Raw genomic sequence first — 19,110 nt, forward strand, 5'->3', positions numbered from 1 at the left:
GAGTAGTGGTACAAGCCTTCAATGACACAATCCATTTTTCCCAGTGTTGCAAAAAAGTTTCTGCTCTTAGGTTAAGTGAGAAAGTCAATCTTTCCATACCTTCAATTTGAGACACAATATTGATCCAGTCAGTCTTTGTTGGAGGATCGAGTTGCAATTGACAAGGAAACATGAATATAAAGTAACAAAGCTGGATGTCCAAATTTAAAAGTTTTCAATGTTCATATGTTGTAGAAATCTCTGGATCTGTCTGTAAACAGATCAAAACGATCATCTGTAACTTAAAATCATGTTAAGCTTAAGACTAAAAACAGTACAATACCCACTCTTTAACCTTTTTTAATTTCTTTCGTTTAATTTTCTTCTTTTTAAAAGTTTATTTTTTAAAGGTACCAGGAAACATTATCTGATTTTTCCTCGTACATTAATTTTATTGTATGGAATGTAAAAAGTGACTGAGGAAAGCGATCGTGGGAAACTGTTTTAAGGAACAAAGTCAAGTTTTTGTCAGGTTTATTAAAGGTAACCTGTTTCATCATCATAAAAAATGTATTAAAAAACATTTTAGCCACACTTATCACAGTCAAAACAACAGCAACCAAAAAGAGAAAAATTACATAAGAGCTTTGTAAAACCTGCTATTTAACAGTATTTCCACAAATGCTTGAGACATAATAAATTAAAGGACAAAAAAAATCAGACATAATTTTCTCCACTGTCCTCTCAGGGCTTCCGTACATCATACATAGTCATGCACATTATCATGCTTTGGCCATTTCTCTACCGAATCTTAAAAACAACATGAATGTAAGAAGAGCTGTTGGTTTTGATGCTTTGAGTAAACTATCAGAGAGAAAGCTGAAGTCAAAAGACTTTGGACCTTTTCGTTATTTAAATAAAAACTTTAATGCTGTAAATCTTTGATACCTTATGTGATGATTTGGTTTCATTTGGAAACAGAGCACCTGCTTTTTCCAGCCATTTCACGCAATCCCGTATAGCTGCTCACCGGCTTTATTTTCCTGTGATGTATGCAAGTAAAGAAATGTATTAATGTGTGTGTGAGTGTGTGTGTGTGAGAGAGATGAAGTGTATTGTGGAGTGGTACCTGTCTGTTTCGCTGCTGTCCGTTGTGATAGACCTGGCTCCTCCCCTTGGCACCCTTCACTTTTGTCTCTCCCCTCCTTTGTGGCAAGTAGCACCTCTCAACCAAAGCAACCATCCAAAAGCTCTCCCCTCACAAACACTAAAGCCCTTGGCTCTGCCCTGCAGGCCTTCCTGTCACTGCTGGAATTGTTAACGGCGCGCGGGAAATATGACGAGTTCTGTGTGCCCATGGTCATGGTCCCAGCCACTGTCTCCAACAATGTGCCGGGCTCAGACCTCAGCATTGGCGCTGACACAGCTCTGAACGCCATCACTACTGTAAGTGATGGGGCTGGAACCAGAGTAGATGATCTTAGAAACACACAGACTGATATAAAGCAACATACACAAGCAGACAAACACTCAAACATGCTTGAGCTCAGCTAACCAGCAGCCAATCATGTTAAAGAAGGGAGAAAGTGCTCACTCAACCAGTCTGTCAGGAAAAAGTTTGGAGTAAAATCAGGCTTAAGTTCAACATCAAACATTTATCCATTCAGAGAGTTTAATCTGTAATGGTTAGACTGGTGAAGATAAACCATGTCTCAGAGTAGCATCCCTCCCTTCCCTCTCAGGTAAGTGAGCGACAACATGGAGGCATGCTGTGAACTGCACGAGTGCTGTGACCGCCATGTTTGCTCTGCCTGCCCTTACTTCTCCCTGACTGTGTGTTTGTATAAGCTCACTCTACTAACCTTAAAATGAGTTGTTGACCGCATGCAGGTTTGATATTGTATTCTCAGCTTGCACTTTTTTGAAACAAACACACACACAAAACAGATTTTGTGTATGTCCAAAATACTTTTTATCTGCTTAAACTGACTGTGGAGCTGCTAATAGGCAAACTGTTTATCAGTGCACCACAGAAAACCTGCATTCTGTGGATGAATAATGCAGCTGAAAGCTTTAAGCAAAGCAGCTCATTCTATTTTTCTAAGCATGGCTCATGTTTAACACATTTTGGGTCTAAATGACTAAAAAAATCTGAAAAATGCTCATGTAGATTTCTTCAGTCAGCAGTCAAAAAAACAGGCTGCAACTGCAAAGAGCATGAGGCTTATGGTTTTGTAGAGCAGTGGTGTTGTTTTTCATAACAGTGGCAGACTGAGCAGGAGAGGTGCTCAGCTTATCAGTGGTTTGCAGAAAATGACAAATTTGGGACATGACTGATTTTAAAGAAAACAACACAACAACTGTCTCTGGCTCTCAAAAGTCCCTTAAAAAAGTTTAGAGGAGAGATTCTTTCCATGAGATTGTGGAATTGTTTAAAGACAAGCCGAGCCTTTAGGGGAAAACAAGCTCTTAAGGTTGACCTGCTTTAATAATCAGGTCTGTTCAAGATGCAGCCACTTCATCCTGTTTAGTCTGTGCCAACCACAGAAACTATCTGAACAATTTAAACCTACTGGACCAGAAAATCATTTAGACCAAAATGTGTGGAAAAAATGGGCCCAGGTTCAGAAAACAAACCTTTAACCCAGAATTCACAAGCAGAAAAACCCTGAGCCTTAATTTGGAATTAACAATATCATTGTTACATCCTCATCCTCCTTCTTTGGATTCAGACTCTGTCAGTGTTTGTGTGCCTGCACAAAACCTCCACAGCATTTATGACTGACTGATGGGTTCATGCGACGTCACTGCATTTTGCTGCTGAGGCAAATCGCAGACACCTCTGTCCTGTCTCTTTCTCATCTTTAGTTGTTCTCCCTCTGTCTCTTCTTTGTTTACTGACTCAGCACTGCCACTCTGTCATTGTCTTTTCTTCCCCTTGGTTATTTCTTCTTCATGTTTCTCTTCACTCACTCGTCCTCCCGTACTTTCTGCCAAAGGGAAGCCATTGCCACTATCACACGGAAAGAGCCGGAATGGCAGGATACGCTCAAACTGAGAGAGATTCATGTCTCTCTCTCAGTGGCCTTGCCTTCTGTGGCTCTAACGCGTTTTCATATACTGCCGCTTCAGGCGTTTGAGAGTCTGCTGCAGCTGTATGAGGCTCGTGCTACCTATGAGGAGCTTTGCATCCCGATGTGTATGCTGCCTGCCACCATAAGTAACAATGTGCCGGGCACAGATCTAAGTATCGGGGCCGACACGGCCCTCAATGCCATCGTGGAGGTAAGGCAGTGGACTCGCCGCTCACACAGCTTTTTTAAACTGCTTTGAACAAGATGCAAGTAAACACACATGATGGAGAGTTAATGCTACATTGGTCATACCAAACAATTACATTCACATGTGCAGAAAATACTCTGTAAGGTTTTTGCTGAAATACAACCACTGACAATATCTTAACATAGATTTAATACTAACGCTAAACTGACCCTAGTTTTAGTTGAACAACATTCAACATCATACAAAAGTACACTGCAGAAACTGAACCCATAGCTAGTATTTCAGTTTTATCTCCAGTAAAAATTGTCTTATGAGAGCCTCATTCCTCTGACAAGTCCAGAAAATTTTCAGCTCAAGACATTGAATGACAAAAATGACACCTGAATTGCTTGAAAATAGTATTAATAATGATAATAAGATCTTCCTATGAGGTAAGAAAAATGTATTTGTCACATTTCTTGAAATAAAAATGTGTCATTCAAGAAACATCTAGTAAATATTTCTTACCCCTTCATGTTGTTGTTTTTCTTTTTACTTAAACTCATTCAGTGGTCATTTTTGTTTTTTAATATATAGAATGAAGACATTTTTCTGGACCTGTTTGGTGAGTGTGGCTCATATTCAGTCTGATAAAAAGTTTTTTTCTAGAATTGAGACATAAACACTTGCTTGGGTTTCAGTTTTTTTTTTTTTTTTTTTTAAATTAATCCCAAAACGAGATGTTTCATTTAAAGGCCACGCCATTAGTTTTATGCGTACAGGCCAAACAGTAAATCACATTACAGAAAACTGAAGACTCAGTGTTTGAAAAAAGAGAGGCTTCTTATAAGAATAGGATTATCTCAGTAGATGTCAAAGGAAGGCAGATGCTTGAGTGTCAAACAGAAATGTTTTCAAAGATGGTAAATCCACTGGCTGCAAAAAGTAGTCCCATTACATTGTTCTTTTTTTCTGTTTTTCTGATGACTTAGCCATGGGCTATTATATCTGCTTTAGCAACTGTTTAAGTTGAAGCCATTGTGCCACTAGCTGAAGCATTAGCATCTGAATTAAAATCACAGCCATTGGAATAAACAATGAAACTTGTCAACCAAAAGTAGTGGAGGTTGATCACTAAGCGTAGACAAACTCAGCGCTTTTCTGGTCATGTTGGGCTCCACAACATCAGATGGCAACACCATAATACCAAACTTAAAGCTTTAAAGTGGAAGCCACATTAGCTACATCCACTTCTAATACACAGTCTGTGCACATGACTGAAAGAAGGGACTGAAAATATAAAATACTGTGGCTCCTGCATCTTTAATTTTAATTCCTCTCTCTTAAATCTGCTCATGTAAATCCTCCTGACTTTGTGTTACCTGCCAAATGACCGGAGTGTCCCTTTAACACAGTTTTTAGCTTCCAACACATGATTAACTCACACCACATACACATCATTATCTGACCTTTGAATTATAAAATGAAATGTGTATTCTTACCTGAATTGTTTTCTCCATTTCTTCAAGGGCAAACATGTGTTAAAGCTACTTTTTGGTGAATCTTTAAGCTTAAAAATATCTTTTTAACTTCTTTTTACCATTTATGTGTTGTTGTTCACACATTGTGTTTATATTGTGTATTAATACTTACTCATACTCTTTAGAATTTTAATTTACACATTTATTACTTATTTATTTCTAATTTCTGTGAGTTGTGATAGTTTGTGTCACCTGTTGTGTACTAACCTCGTGAGCTTGCATGTGTCAGACTTGTGACCGCATCAAGCAGTCAGCCAGCGGGACAAAGAGACGTGTGTTCATCATCGAGACGATGGGAGGCTACTGTGGGTATCTGGCCAGTGTGGGCGGCCTCGCAGCTGGAGCAGATGCTGCTTACATCTATGAGGAGCCCTTTGACATCAGAGACCTGCAGGTGAGTCTGAGATCACCTCCAGGGTTCAAAGTCTGTGCCTGTAGTTCCTCTCTGCATCCACCAGAGGGCGTTCAGACTCATATCTGCAGCAATAACTGCACGTTTGTTTTGCTCCTACAGGCCAATGTGGAGCATTTGACGGAGAAAATGAAGACCAGCATTCAAAGAGGATTAGTCCTCAGGTAACAGTCATCACAAGTCAACACAGTAATAGTTCAGGAATTACAATGTTTGAAATCTGGGCCTTATTTTCCAGTACCCCTGATTAATGACCCAAACGTCAGTGTGCGGACCACTGTGTCCAGTGTTTCACTGGAAATAATCCAACATGCTCTAAGTATTAATAACATTAAAATATTGTTTGTTTGTTTGTTTATTAGATTTTGCACTATAAAAGATACATGAGATCAAACTGTTAATATTAAGAAAAAAAAAAGAAATGTGTCAGGAGAGGTCACGAAGCCATCAGGCTTATGCAAAAGACCTCACCTTTCTTTAAGAAAAAGAGATAGCAGAGAACAGTCAAGATTTCAGTAAAAACACAAAGTAATACATGCAAACATGTGTTCAACCAATATGTGAAGAAACAAAAGAAGTAGTAATACTCAACAGTAAAACAAACATAAACAGATTTAACAAAGAAACAAAAAGGAAATATAGAGACCATAAAAGAGTTGACAAATTTACAATAACATTTTAAAACAAAAGAACAAAAACAACCAAAAAAACAAAAACAAAGTAAAACTAAGCTTCGTGAATTAAATGTGAAGACAGTTTCCTTTCAAAAATCTGTAATGATGATGAGCTTTCAGCTACATGTCTTTTATCATTCCATATTTTTACACCATGATATATATAATGTATATATATATATATATATATATTATATAAACCTTTAATGGTCTGATTAATTGTCATTTTAAGCTTAATCGATTAAAGTTTTAAAAAAATGGACCCATATCAGTAGGCAGTTGTAAAGTCATTGTGCAACTATATTCACTGTGAGTATGCAGTGCATTTAAGTCCAAATAAAATAAGGCTTTGATGGGGTTCAAAGGTCAGAAATATGTTGGCTTGTTTTATTCATAGGATTTACCAAGAGTCAAAGCAACTATACATACGCATGGGCAGATTTGGTTTGCAGTAAATGAGTCGGCTGTCAGATCGCATCAACTTACAATCAGCACGAGACGACCTGACAGACAAAAGTGACAAAGTGCTCGGGACTGAGAGAAACCTCATTAAAACAAGAAATAAGCAAAGAGTAAAAAAACAAGACTGGAGTGAAATAAGACAGATTGTTGGTGAAAACCAAGCAATTCAGATACAAGTTGAAGAAATGGCTGAAGCTGTGCCTGCTGTTAGTTAAGCTAGTGACATAGTTGGGTAATTTTAAGGGACAGATTCATAAAGCTGGACTGTTCCAACAACCATATATAAACTTGATTAGACCAACTCTTCGTCCTCAGACAAACCGAGATCTGTACCCTCTTTTACACAAACACTGGCTGTCCACGGGGAATTAAAAATCACCCAAAGACACTGTGTTTGTGCTGCTGTATTTTGAGAAGTGCTGATGATCCCGTATTTCCAGCTCTCAGTATCTGATTTTAAGATGCTTACATAATAAACAGACCTAGGACTGAGAGTTAAACAGCTGAGACTATGACGCGCTGCTCTCACCTTTAAGTCACTACAACATGAAGCCAGATTTAATTTACGTGACTACATAAATGAATAGGATAAAGAAAATGTAATAAAATTCTCTTTGTGTGTATATGTGTGTGTGTGTAGGAATGAGAACTGTAATGAAAACTACACCACAGACTTCATCTACCAGCTGTACTCTGAGGAGGGGAAGGGCGTGTTTGACTCCAGGAAGAATGTTCTGGGACACATGCAGCAGGTAAACACTGCCTCACTATCTCACAAAGGAAGCTTTTCCCTCTGAAACATTATCAGAGATAACAATTGGTCCAGACTGAGGAGGTTTAATACACTTTTTCCTACATTTGTATCATTAATATGCATAACCTCTGTTCACATGAGGGGCTTTGTTGTATTTTGTTTCTTTGTGTCTTGAGACTATTGCAGATAAAACCGGATCAAACGCATCTTTGATGATCTCAGGGGTAAAGTTGGAATGTGTCTGCAGAAAGGAATGGGAAACAAAAAACATTTAAGAAAAGTTTTGTTATTTTAAGATTTCTTAACTTAGTACGGCGGCTTTAAAAGCTTCAAGAAACACATGGTTTTAAAAATGAATGAAAAGAAGTGAGGATGGTTGGTTCGTCCCTGTGGCTTATGGTTTGAATCTGAAGTATACTCATCTTACGGTTTCCTGCTTTTGACAATTGATGCAGGGTTTCTAAAAGGAAACAAAGAACAAAAGACATTTCCACCAGGCTGAATCGTAATTCACAACAGCACGGCAGCTTGAAACCGCTGCAGATGAAAAGAATATGTTGAAATTTTGAGGGAATTGCAAATCCTGAATGCAGCCAGCACTTCTCTGCTTGATAAATATTCTCCCTATTACTGCTCACAAATTTAAAATGAAAGACATTCTGCACAATATGCCTCTTTATTTAGAAATTAACCTTATTGCTTTAAATAACTAATTCATTAACATAATCAAGAGTTCAATCACTCTAAGTTTGTCACATTCCTACAGATGAAAGGAGATTTTCTGGAGGCTTTGAGCAAAACAAGGATGATAGTGCTTTTGGTGTTTTGTTTTTCATAGTTGATCTGTTCTTGCTAGTTGCAACAAAAAATAAACCGTTTGATAAAAATTTGGTACAACTGGTATAAAATCCAAGGAATCTGGGTTTCTTAGTAATTTCTTAGTAAACGCTTCCTCTGCTCCCATCTCATCAAGTTCATCTTCTTTTTTAGTCAGACAGGAAATTGCACTGAGCTGCAAAACCATATGGATGTGCTGATAAATTATTGGAACAGGATTTATTTTGAGTTGGACCTTGGATCGGGGCTGAATGATGGACATGTATGATGCTTAAAAGCTGCAAATTAGTGAATTTAAACCTCATGATTTGTGCAAAACACTGTACACCTAGTAAAAAGAACAAGAGCAAAGCATTTAAGACACAAACAGACACCACTGAGAATTTAAAAATTCAGTTACCAACAATGTGAAAAAGGATAAACCAAGATTGAGTCAGTGAGCACGTAGAATCACACAAACCTAAATGCAACATTTGCACAAGCAGAAACATTTGATGTTGACAAATCAAGCTGGTGCAGAAGAGCAAAAAACTGCAGTTCTTCAAAGGTCCATTTTAGCAGGGTGTCCGCGGGGTCTTAAAAAGTATTGAAAGTTGATAAATCAGTTGTGGGAAAATTAAGGCCCTTAAAAAGTATTAAAAAGCCTTAATCATAATGTTATGAGTAGGGATGCACGATATTATCGGCACAATATCGGTATCGGCTGATAAAAGCTTAAAAACACGTTTATCGGTATTGGCAGATATGAAAATTTCTGCCGATATGCACAGCCAATAAGGTGCTATTCAGTTAGGATTATTATTATTTTCCATCTGAAAAATAAGCTCCTTAAATAAAATGTAGCACTTCATTTATTTGCACTGCAGAGCTCTGTGTCTGTCACCAGGTTGTTACAGTAGCTCTAAAACAATCAAATGCAACTTGGTTACGTTTAAAAATGCATTGTACATTTAAAGTTCATGTGATCTAGAAGAAATTATTTTTCTGTATTTCAATGCTGAATGAATTGAGTTTGAAAGAATAATACATTTCTTATTTATGGAAAAAAAAAACATTTTTTTTTATGTCTTGTTTTATGTGTGCTTCTTAAACAAATAAGACCGTCACAATTAGAGTAACAAATAAATTCCAGTACAGGATAGACTTAGCTTTCTTTACAGTGAAAAAAACAAACAAGCTTGTGATTATCGGTATCGGTATCGGTCAAAAGGGGTTTCGATATATCGGCATATCGGATATCAGCAAAAATCCAATATCGTGCACCCCTAGTTATGAGGTATTAAATTTTATTGGTATTCGAGCTTTGACTCCAAAAGTATCCATGAATATTTATTTTCCTCCTTGCGACTGTTACAAACTAACCTGACACGCCAGACACACAGTTCCATATATCCACCACAGAAATAGTTTATATGGTTGGAAAATGTTGTCAGGGTCTGAACCTTTAAAAATAACCACACCTGGTGATTGGACGATCATTCTGCTCCTCACACTCATCACAGACCAGCGTGAGGATCTAGAAAAAGCTTTAGCATCTCAAAATATTTCACTCTAGATCATGAGAGTTTCTCAAGCCTCCGGAGAAAATTTCTCAGACCTTTGATAACCTGGTATGTTGGATTCTTACGATTTAGAGAAAGCTTCCTCCAGCTTCCCCTGATCTCAGTTGTTTCGGAACAACTTTGAGAGAAAGACGTGGGCTATATGTAGCGCTAGCAGCCCAACATATCCGTAGGCTAATATGACAACATACTCAGTATTTTTAGTAGCCATCAGTATGTAACGCTGATAGAAAGCAAACAACACAATCTCAAGCACGTCCTAAATTTTGACAATGATGAAATAAAATTCTTGATTTTTTTCTGCAAGTTGGCCTTGAATAACTGCTGTTACTTTTTGTGGGAATTTCAATTAACCTTCCTTTAGTTTCATTTATTCTTTCAAGCTTTATAGTTACCAAAGCACTCCATTAATCTGCTCCTGGTCCGGCCCCTTTGTCAAATGTTAGAACCCATTGTGGCCCACAAATCAAAAAGTTTGCCCACCTCTGTTCTATGAGCTGAACTCCCTCACCATATTTTAGGACAGGAGCTTGCCACTGAAACTTCATTATGTGTTAAGACTGATAACAACAATTGTGTGGTTGTCCAAATGTATGGAATTTAACTTCTTTATTACACGTCTGTTTTTATTACAGTAAGGCTAAGACCTACATTTGATCTGGCATGAGGCTAATTTGATGGACGGGTGGAGACATGTAGATGCTTTCCAAATCAGCTAGAAGTTGGCATTTCTATATACAGGCTTCATAACGCCAGAAATGAATGCTATGTGTACGACTACGTCTGAGTGAGCCTCATTTTTGTTTTGTTTTGTCCCTAAAATATTAAACGTTCTATTGTTTTCAAAGGGAGGAGCACCTTCTCCATTTGATCGCAACTTTGGGACCAAGATCTCTGCCAAAGCGATGCAGTGGGTGACCAAGAAGCTGACGGAGACGTTCAGACAGGGTGAGCTTTTTTTTTTTTCCACACAGCCTTAAAATAACAGCCTGTGGTAGCGTATCGGCCCCCTGCAGAGGTGTGACTGTGAAGCAGACCTTTACCCTGATCTGTCATGGAGTCACTCACACTTTGATGTGTTTTAATCCTGTCAGAGGAAATTATTTGTTGGTATTTACATTGAACAACGTGACATTAAATGGGAAATTGACCCGAGTGTACTTGACAGATTAACTAACAACTGTGTGAAGCTTTTAAACATGAGTCTGTAAAAAAAAACACACTGCATGTGTATCAACACGAGCATTTCAGTAAAAACTCCTCTTTGTTTCTGTGTCTATTTCCCAAACACATGGATGACATAAGACGAAGGTAAATCCTCTTCTCCACGCTGGCTCCATGACCATCTCAATCTTTTTGTTTAGTTTCACGTCCCTGTCTGTCATCGCCACTTTTCTGATATTTTCTATTGACACACAGCCTGTTTAGGCACCTTTAGAGCAAAACGATCGTACCTTTATTTTGAAAATTCTTCATCAGCCTTCATGCTTCAATATTTCTGCTCATCTCACCTCATGCAGGTTGGATTGGAAATATTTGAGCAGTGGCTGAATTAATAACCCACACATTCTGTTTCCTGCTTGCCCCACGTTTCTCTGTGTGTCTCTGGAGCTCCGTGTTGCCTTTAAGTTCTGTTTTATCATCATTTTTCTTTTGTTCTTCAAATCTGTTGCACCACCCCCCCTGTAGAGTCGTCCAAAAATAGTTTTCTTAAAAAAACAATCTACAAAGAGAAAGGTCATCTTCATCATCCTCTTTCTCCCACTGCAAAGTGTCTGTCCTGTGCGACTTTATGTTTGCATCCAGAAAACAGGACAGTGAAAGGGAGACTGTGTGTTTCCTCCTCTGACTGTGGCCGTGTTTCCCTGCAGGTCGCGTGTTTGCAAACACAGAGGACTCCTGCTGTCTGCTGGGGATGAGGCGCAGGGCTCTGGTCTTCCAGCCTGTCGTACAACTCAAGGAGCAGACAGACTTTGTGTACGTATAACAAAACCCAAACTCTAAAAAAAAATCCACAGTAAAGGTCAAAAGCTTTAAAAATGACCCTCTGTCTATTTGCTTATCAAATAAGTCTGCTTCAAAATTAAGGATGTAGAGATGTGATGTAGAGTTTGATTAATGGTGAAGGAGTTATCACTGATTCTCTAAACCCATGTAGTTCAGAGTAACACCAGAGTTTTCCTTCCTTCTGTGTTCACATCACTCTGGTGTTTCCTCATCTCTCTTCAGTCACAGGATCCCGAAGGAGCAGTGGTGGCTGAAGCTGCGTCCTCTGATGAAGATCCTCGCCAAGTACAAGACGAGCTACGACGTGTCAGACTCCGGACAGCTGGAACACGTCGTGCACAACCGGCCCAAAGAGTCTGACGCTTCAGTAGCCATGTGAGGGCCGCTGCGTACGGTGGCCTGCGAATTCCAGTCTGTGTGTCAGCCTCAGCCTGTGAGGCACAATCTGAGCTCCAGTAACAACGTCACAATCTGTGTTCATTTCCTGTTTGTCTTTTCCTCTGTTATGACATCATGACCTGTAACCAATCCTCTGCTGTGTTTCTGATCTCAAACACACACTCGTAATCACTCACACACTTCTTCTGTGTGTCCTGTCGCCCTGAATGTTTTAGTGTCTCTGTTGTTTTTAAAATTGCACTTTTCTCTGTCGGCGGTTGCTTAGGCGGGCTCTGAGCGCAGAGCTGCACCAGGACAGAATAGACACTGCATCTGCTGTTCACCCAGTGTGTGCGTGTGTGTGCGTGCGTGTGTGTGTGTCTGCCTAGAAGATGTGTGAGGTTCAGCATATTTATGTGAGACTGATGCAATACAGTTCTACAGCTGCGAGTAAAAAGGACTTTGTGCTGTGCTTTACACTGAGACTAATATTTATCTTTTTAACTTTGTTTTATTTTGCTTGTAAACATTGAAATATATTATTAACTGTAGGCGCTGCTGTACGGGGTAGCTGTCTGTCTTATTGCACCAACATGTTAGATGTTAAAGAGACTAATGTTTCCCACAGAATAAAGCGAGACTTAAAAAGTGGACCCCACTGATGACTGCTGGCTGAATTATTTAACCCTTTGATTTTTCTTGAAGTCACTTTGAAGTTGATAAAATCCTTATCTACACTTGTCTGAAAGGTTGCGTTTTATACAAATAATTATACTCTGAACTGAAACTAGAAGGAGAGAAATATTCAAATTTGAGCAGCACTTTGACATCTTATTCATCTCTAAAAATAAAACAATAACCTGTACACACAACATATTGGGGTAACTTTATGTGACAAAAGACACACACAAGATACTGTCTCATTTATACATGAATACCCCAGGGCTCAAGATCACAGCTTGTGGACACAAGTTATTATCTTGTGTGCCCAAAACTGACAAGACATAAAGGATGTGACTTGAGCGTCTCTGAACCTCTGACCACTGGAGTAGTTTTGAGAAGACCAACCTGTCAGCTGAACTAAGACCAGTTTTAGCTGAGCAGTTTAGTCCTCCTCATCCCATGAACAGAGGCTGGAGTCCCTGAAGTCACTTTTTGTCCCATGTCGCCCCCCTCCCCTATCTGCTGCCCTCTTATGGGTTTGAAAAACAAAAATAATTTTTAATGAAAAGGAAACAGAAAATAAAAACATGCGAACCAGGGGCCCTAAGGGGGCTCTCTGTTGTTTCACTTGAGTTTCCTGTTTTATTTTGTAGTTCTTGCCCTTGCCCGTGTCTGGTTTAGTTTTACCTCCTGCTCATGTGTTTCTCTCCTGTTTGATTGCACTAATCAGTTTCACCTGTCTTCTCTTACACCTGTGTTAAATTAGTCTCTGATGTCCTTCTTTTTTCATCAGTTTGCTTTCATTCACTTCATGTCATGTTGTAACCGCACTTCGGTATTTTCTCTCGTGGCCTTTGCTCCTGTGAGTGTTTTTTTTTTTTTTTTTTTGAAATTTTGGTTTTACCCAAATACAGTGTGAACTAACAAAGAAGGGAAGGGAGCACAGACTGAGTATACACAGGGTACGTTAACACAGGTGTAACAGAAAGACAGGTAAAACTAATGCAGCCAAAGAGGAGGAAAACACAACCAGACACACTCAGAGCAAGAACTGAAAAATAAAACAGGAAACAGAATACAACACAATACTGATAAGTACTAAACAAGACATTAAAGGTCACATATTATGCAACTTTTCAACAAGTTCAAATAGGTCTCAGAGGTCCTAGGACAGTCAATTTAAAGTTTTTTGTCTTGAAATCCAGTTATTTCCTGGACTTCAGCCACTCTGTAAATCCTCTGTCCTGAGCGCTCCGGAGAACAAGCTGTTCCTGTGGGCGTAGCTCAGAATGACAATGAGCTGCCCTGTCCACGCCTCCTTCACTCTTCTTTGGACGAAGGTGTGGCTTTCGCTCCGGTAACGTGCTCCGTTTTTACACAAAGAGCGTAGATATGGCTCAGTCATACCAGTTTGATCCAGAGTCTGACCCAGAAGCAGAGGCGCCTGAACCCTAACCCAAACTCTATGGCTGCAGCAGGACGTTTCTGAGTGGTTAGTAACTACTGCAGTTACCATCAGGTAAATAACGCTAACGTTAGCAGCTTGGTGCTAACCAGAGTTATATGACCATACTGAGCAGAAAGAACTGCGTGCAGCCTGGACTGTTAGTTTTTCTAGACAGTACCACGAGGGACATCTATCAAGCAAACTAAACTGCAGCAGTAACACACACACATTAGTAGTGACTGTGGTCTCAGCGTCCATAAAAACAGCTGAGAGTGCGTTCGCTACCCCGTAGCACACCATTAGCTCTGCAACAAGTAGACACATCCGTCCAAACAAAAGATAACATTTTGTATATAAAGCTAGCTTCACGTGAAATATATGTCCATATATATTCTCTTTAATGTCCCCTGATATTTACTCACGTGTGTTAACGTAGTGTAAGGAATCTAAGTTACAAACCGTAACTTTCGTTAGCTGCCATGCTAAAACCACATTCATCAGGCTATTGCGCTAGGTAGAGCATATAGTAAAGCAACATAAATTAGTAAAACTTACAGCTCCCACGTATGTAGCTAGGTAATCCTGTTTTGTACTGGCCCTCGTTGAGAAAGCAGTCCGAAGTGAAATGGTGAGCACACGAACAACATTTTAGGAGTTGTTGTGGATGCATCTCCATCAGAAATAAAATTGATCCACTGTGTCTTCAAAACCTCAGATGATAGAGTTAGAAAGAGACTTCTGAGCTCTTTTGTGCAGCCAACACAGCGCAACCGCCGTGCTTTGCTCCCAATTTTGCTATACAAGGGGCGGGCCTGGAGGAGTTACTTTTTTTTAAACTTCTGCCCTGCATGACGTCATGCGGGGCAGAACAAGACATTCAGCAGATCTCAACCCCGCCTGTTTGAGCACACGTCCTGAAAGCAAACTTTGTCTGGAGCAAGCAAGAGGAGAAGACAATAGATTTTTTTCATATCGGGGATGTTTGTAGACAGGCTGGGGATGAATATTGCTGTTACAAAACCAGTCTAAAGTAAATGTTTATAATATGGGACCTTTAATAACTTTTGACACAAAACGACACAAGATGAATCTACAAAGAGAAGAAGACGATACAAGGATGCATTTCAACTATACAACTATGAGACTATGGGAAAAAAATGAGTGTAAAGAAACTCATTTTGGACATAAAGACAAAACAGCAGTTAAGTTAAATCTTTTAGTGTCCATTACAGCCAGAATGTGCTCTGCAAAAGAAACTGACATGTTTGTGCCAAAGCAGAACATTTAAATCTAAAACAGAACAGAAACAAATGAAGCAATATCCAGTGACTAGGGAGGGGGACTGAAATAGGTACTTTTATAAGTACTGACCAAATTCTGTCAAAAGTACTGGGTACTGATTCACGTACCCGTATGTTTAGGTACCTAAATGCATCCTTGTGACTGTGAGGGAGTGAAAGAGTAGGTGATTTTCCATGCTGGACACGAACACAGCATTGCAAGGTTATATATTCAATAACTAATATGTTAAATTGAGAAAAAGTTATACTTTATTATTAAACAAATTGATATTTTTTACCACATAAACACAAAAAAGTACAGAAAATTGGTACTGGTACCAATTGCCAGGTACCAGGCATCAGTACCGTATCGTTTCAAATTTGAAAGGTACCCATCCCTATCAGCAACAATAAATCCCCAAAACTGTTCAAATTAAGTGTCATGTAGTTATTTATACATGAAATTAAAAAAAAAGGGAAATTACTGATTTCAGGAAGTTCATGTGCTGTTTAAACTGAAAACTTGCTTCAAAACATCTTATATTTCAGATCACTTCAGAACGCTTGGAACACTAATATATATATATATATATATATATATATATATATATATATATATATATATATATATATATAATTTTATGTCTTTAAAACTGTTTTTGTTTGCATTTGTACAACATTGGATAAAATATGCAGTTATAAATATATATTTTTTATTTTTGAAGGCATATTGTAACACCACTGTCCGTGTTTCTCTATCCCCCAGGGGGTCTTGATGATTACTATTGCAACCACTTGTGTAGCGCACAGCTAGACTGAGTTTAGACGGCTAAACTGGAAACTTTTCATGTCTAATTCCAATTAAAAAAGAGAGTCTGATAGCCTCTCATATGCTCTATAAATGCCTGTTGTCATTGTTCTCTGTCGTGGCCAGAAGATGGCGGCAGAGCACTGTCCCCTCCTCGCTGCCCGGGTTCACCGGGTGCATTATGACACGATTCCCTCCATCAGCTCTGTCCACTCCTGCTCCTCACAGTAACACTATATGCTGGCTTAAATCTCCAAAGTAGATTAACTGTGTGAGGCCTTCAGTGAGCGTGCATGTGTGTGTTTGCAGCTGTAATTAGAAATTAATCTTATCATTTGAAAGAAAATTTCAATTTCCCACGGGTGTATTAATTGTGTGTTCGTGTAATTGGGCCACTTTTTCCTGCTTAAACGGCCCTTTTTCTGTCTTTACTGCGAGTAATTACATGCGTATACGAGCGGGCTGAGACATGGCTGAACTGCAGTGCAGTGACGTGAAATGTAATTTGGAGGAAAAGCTACCTGAATCACCTTTCCTCCCCACAGAGCCTCCTGGAATAATTATCATCCTTAACTTAAAGCAGTGTGCTTAATTCAGCCGCACACCCACGCAGAGATGCCTCCTCTCTCCTCCCCCTGCTATCATTCCCTCAGACCTTGTTTGGCTCCTGGTCACTGTGGAGGCACTTTCATGTTGGTGGCTCCTTCTGCTCTGAGCATGAAATTAGTAAATCCAATAATTTGGGTTGATTTAAGAATGCAAGGGGAGACGGCAGGGTCACATGGTCATAGATAATCAATACTAATTACCATTTCATTTCTCCCCCCACCTCCTTTTCTTCTACAATCACATGCGAAACTGATCTCATTGGACTGATTAAAGGTTGCAAATGAAGGGTCCTCACTCCCTGATTCTCATCAAAGGCCAGCCGCACACTCGGTAACTTTGTCTTCATTTAATCCTACATTGTCTTCAGACAAGGCCCCAATTATAAGCTCGCAGTGAATCTCCAAAATAGCCAACGCACATTGACCTTTCTAGATTAAAAGCACATTCTCGCTTTCTCTCCTGTGCTCTCCTATACAGTCCAATTTTCCTCACTAATGAACCACTGTGGTTGGGATTTCTCCTCGCTGTAATAACAAGAAGAGAACCAGAGTCAACTTGCGTCTTGTCAGTAAAATCTCAGCACCTTTTTTTAAAGCTGCATTGTTTGTTTTTTTATTCACAGCATTGTTTTTTTTCACAGCAAAGTAAAGGTGAATGCTGAAAACGAGCAGAGTAGCTGCTGTTTTCTTTTGTTTGGCTTCTTCCACTGTAGAAAGGACATCAGAGGGCTGCTAGCTGAGCTGCAGGTTTCTTCTTTGTACTTCCTCAATTTTTTTTTTCTTTTTTTTTGTTCTTGTTCAGGAAATGTTGAGTTTCATTCATTTTAAAATTCTTGGTAAATGAACTAAATATGAGCAGAATCTTGATAAAAGAGTGGACACACATTGACAAGTTTCTCTTGCTCAACAAGTCGCTGTAGTTGAACCTTAGAGCCTTAATGAACAACGCACTGTTTCATCCTCAACTTAACTCCTCCTAAATCAACTTTTGTTCTATTGACTAACACAAGAAACTAGACACCTTTTTTTCAGAATGTCTTTATTGTCATTAAAAGCACTGCGAATAACAAAATTAACTCATTTTGAAGATGTTTCCTGTCACAATAAATCTTTTAGAAAGTTGGCTTGTTTTCATAAATGTTGGTACTTTCAGACTTATTTTGCAGCCAGAGGAGTCGCCCCCTGCTGGCTGTAAAACTTGTGTACCCACTAAGAGGCTTCATCTTACTGTTTTATACATAACATTGCAAAGATACTTTTTTAATGCTATTCATCAACAATATTTTAGAATCTTAATGATATAAAGAGTCCATCGCACCTCAAAACTCTGTGTGAAACATAGTCATGAACTCTTGATACTTCTGCATTGATGTATCGGTGTTGCTCTGCAATACTCCTCCCAAAAGCATGGGGGCAGTGTTGTTTGTTTGATCTTCAGATCGTCTGTTTCTGGTACTGTTACATTTTCTGCTTGCTGTTTTTGGCTGTACTTCGAATGATGCTGGTTATCATTTAAAAATTATTTAAATGAAGATTATAGAGGAGACCCTGGACCTCGAAGACTGAAAACACAATATTGCTCAGCGTCCAATCACTGGGCTTGCTATTTTGACCGTTCAATGAATAGTTACATATGGACAGAAGTTCACATCAGGCTATATGCTAATCTGCTGCTTCTCTTAGCGTGGACAACGGCATCAATTCAACACAGTACTACAAACCAGACTTCAGGGGGCTGCATGCTGAGTTGCGACACATTTTCTTAAAATCTGAGTTCAAATAACTTTAAACATGAAAGACATTTTCATCTCAAAATGTTTAACATCCAACATAAGGAAAGCTGTGAAGAAAAGCTGTAAAATGTTAATCATCTTCGAGTTTGATGTCACAATATCATCAATTGTGATCACTCACTTAAGTATAACCTTTGTACATTGGATGATTAAAATCAGACTGTGAATAAAATAGTTCAACCTCAATAAAAAAAATCCCTGTTTCTCAGATCTTTTCTGGGGGCTGTGAGCTGAGCTCCCCCTCATGTTAGCTCACAGTCCTCCCTCAGGTTAAAGTGACAGGAGCATGATTTAAAACTCAGATAAATCATGTGATTGGAATGTTTTATTCCATAAATCTGTAACATATGTTTATCCTAAAGGTGAAATATGAGACATGGAGGCGGATGTGTGAGCATGACGATGCTGAACTTATAACGAACACTTAAAATAAAGTTGAAGTTACATATCTGAACTGAGTATTGTGACAACAGCAGCATTGAGATCTAATAAATCCTGGTTGCTGAGATGAAAAAGAAATGTCTCTGTATTTTCTCTAAATGAATCACACATGTGACATTCAGAATGAATATTTATGAATAAATAAATCCATGCAGAAAAAAATGAGCACATAATACATTGCAGGAGAGATGAAAAAGCACAGA

At 38.9% G+C, this 19,110-nt stretch overlaps 1 protein-coding gene across 4 annotated transcripts in view; it reads left to right on the top strand.

Moving 5' to 3' along the window:
* pfkpa (phosphofructokinase, platelet a) overlaps positions 1–12,520 on the top strand; it is a 36,279-nt gene extending 23,759 nt beyond the window's left edge. For 2 of the 4 annotated variants that reach the window (XM_074692984.1, XM_074692982.1), the window contains exons 16-22: positions 1,273–1,425; positions 5,011–5,175; positions 5,296–5,357; positions 6,970–7,081; positions 10,331–10,430; positions 11,354–11,459; positions 11,712–12,520. In XM_074692984.1, the coding sequence (XP_074549085.1) occupies positions 1,273–1,425; positions 5,011–5,175; positions 5,296–5,357; positions 6,970–7,081; positions 10,331–10,430; positions 11,354–11,459; positions 11,712–11,868 (855 nt within the window). In that variant the 3' untranslated portion in view covers positions 11,869–12,520. Of the gene's footprint in view, positions 1–1,272; positions 1,426–3,111; positions 3,265–5,010; positions 5,176–5,295; positions 5,358–6,969; positions 7,082–10,330; positions 10,431–11,353; positions 11,460–11,711 lie in introns of all 4 variants that reach the window. The other 2 variants (XM_074692981.1, XM_074692983.1) reach the window with 1 other exon arrangement.
* The last annotated feature ends 6,590 nt before the right edge of the window (positions 12,521–19,110 follow it).

The sequence above is a fragment of the Halichoeres trimaculatus genome, unplaced genomic scaffold, assembly GCF_033239565.1.
Source record: "Halichoeres trimaculatus isolate MK-OKI-2021-1 unplaced genomic scaffold, fHalTri1.1 fHalTri1_scaffold_18, whole genome shotgun sequence".
Taxonomy (NCBI): domain Eukaryota; kingdom Metazoa; phylum Chordata; class Actinopteri; order Labriformes; family Labridae; genus Halichoeres; species Halichoeres trimaculatus.